General features: G+C 58.4%; 1 protein-coding gene across 1 annotated transcript in view; it reads right to left on the reverse strand.

Moving 5' to 3' along the window:
* Nucleotides 1-81: 81 nt before the first annotated feature.
* Nucleotides 82-769, reverse strand: part of LOC117937633 (claudin-11-like) — a 2670-nt gene continuing 1982 nt past the window's right edge. Inside the window, exon 3 of the mRNA XM_034861718.1 lies at nt 82-365. Coding sequence (XP_034717609.1) covers nt 106-365 — 260 coding nt within the window. The 3' untranslated portion in view covers nt 82-105. The remainder of the gene's footprint in view (nt 366-769) is intronic.

The raw sequence follows: 769 nt of genomic DNA on the forward strand, positions 1-769 counted from the left end.
TCCCCCCGGCTCTGGCGTTTCCCCCTGTCATTCCCCCTATTTGACATCAGATTTCTGCCCCCCCCACCCCCTCAGCCCTAGCACAGACAGGGTATGAGGGGATGTTCACACTCGGGCGCTCTTGGCGTGGTTGGCGGGGGGGTCCAGCGGCGTGGCCGTGCCCCCTTGCCGGGAGTAGTAGAAGCTGTTGTCCCTGCTCGGGGTCCCGGGGTCGTTGCCGCGGCAACACAAGATCACGAAGCCCCCCAGGAGACAGAGAACGGAGCCGACCCAGCCGGCGTACAGAGACACGCCGAACGCCATCAGGTGCTCCTCGTGGTGGGCGCCGATGGGGAACCAGATGGTGGAGACGGTGCCACACACACCTGGAGGGGGGGACAGAAGTCAAAGACTTCAACTTTGTGTGGTGTGGAGTCATACCGGGACATTGTTTGCATCTGGCTGTCCGTCCCTGAGACTGTGGCAGGAAAACCACGCGAGCCGTCCCGAAGGAAGGACGCCAGTCGGGTCTGGATGAGGTCCAGTCTGGCAGGTGAGTCAGGTCTGGATGAGGTCCAGTCTGGCAGACCCTGACCCTCCTTCCCCCCCTCTCCGTCATGCAACAGCTGGAAAAACCAGAGGACTGAACATCCTGAAACTACTGTCCTCTAAAACTGATGTCTCCTTAAACCAAAACTGTCCTCAAAAACCCAAATACTGTCCTCTCAAACCCAAACTACTGTCCTCAAAAACCCAAATACGTTCCTCTAAAACTCAAACTACTGTCCTC

This window comes from Etheostoma cragini, chromosome 22 (genome assembly GCF_013103735.1).
Source record: "Etheostoma cragini isolate CJK2018 chromosome 22, CSU_Ecrag_1.0, whole genome shotgun sequence".
NCBI lineage: Eukaryota > Metazoa > Chordata > Actinopteri > Perciformes > Percidae > Etheostoma > Etheostoma cragini.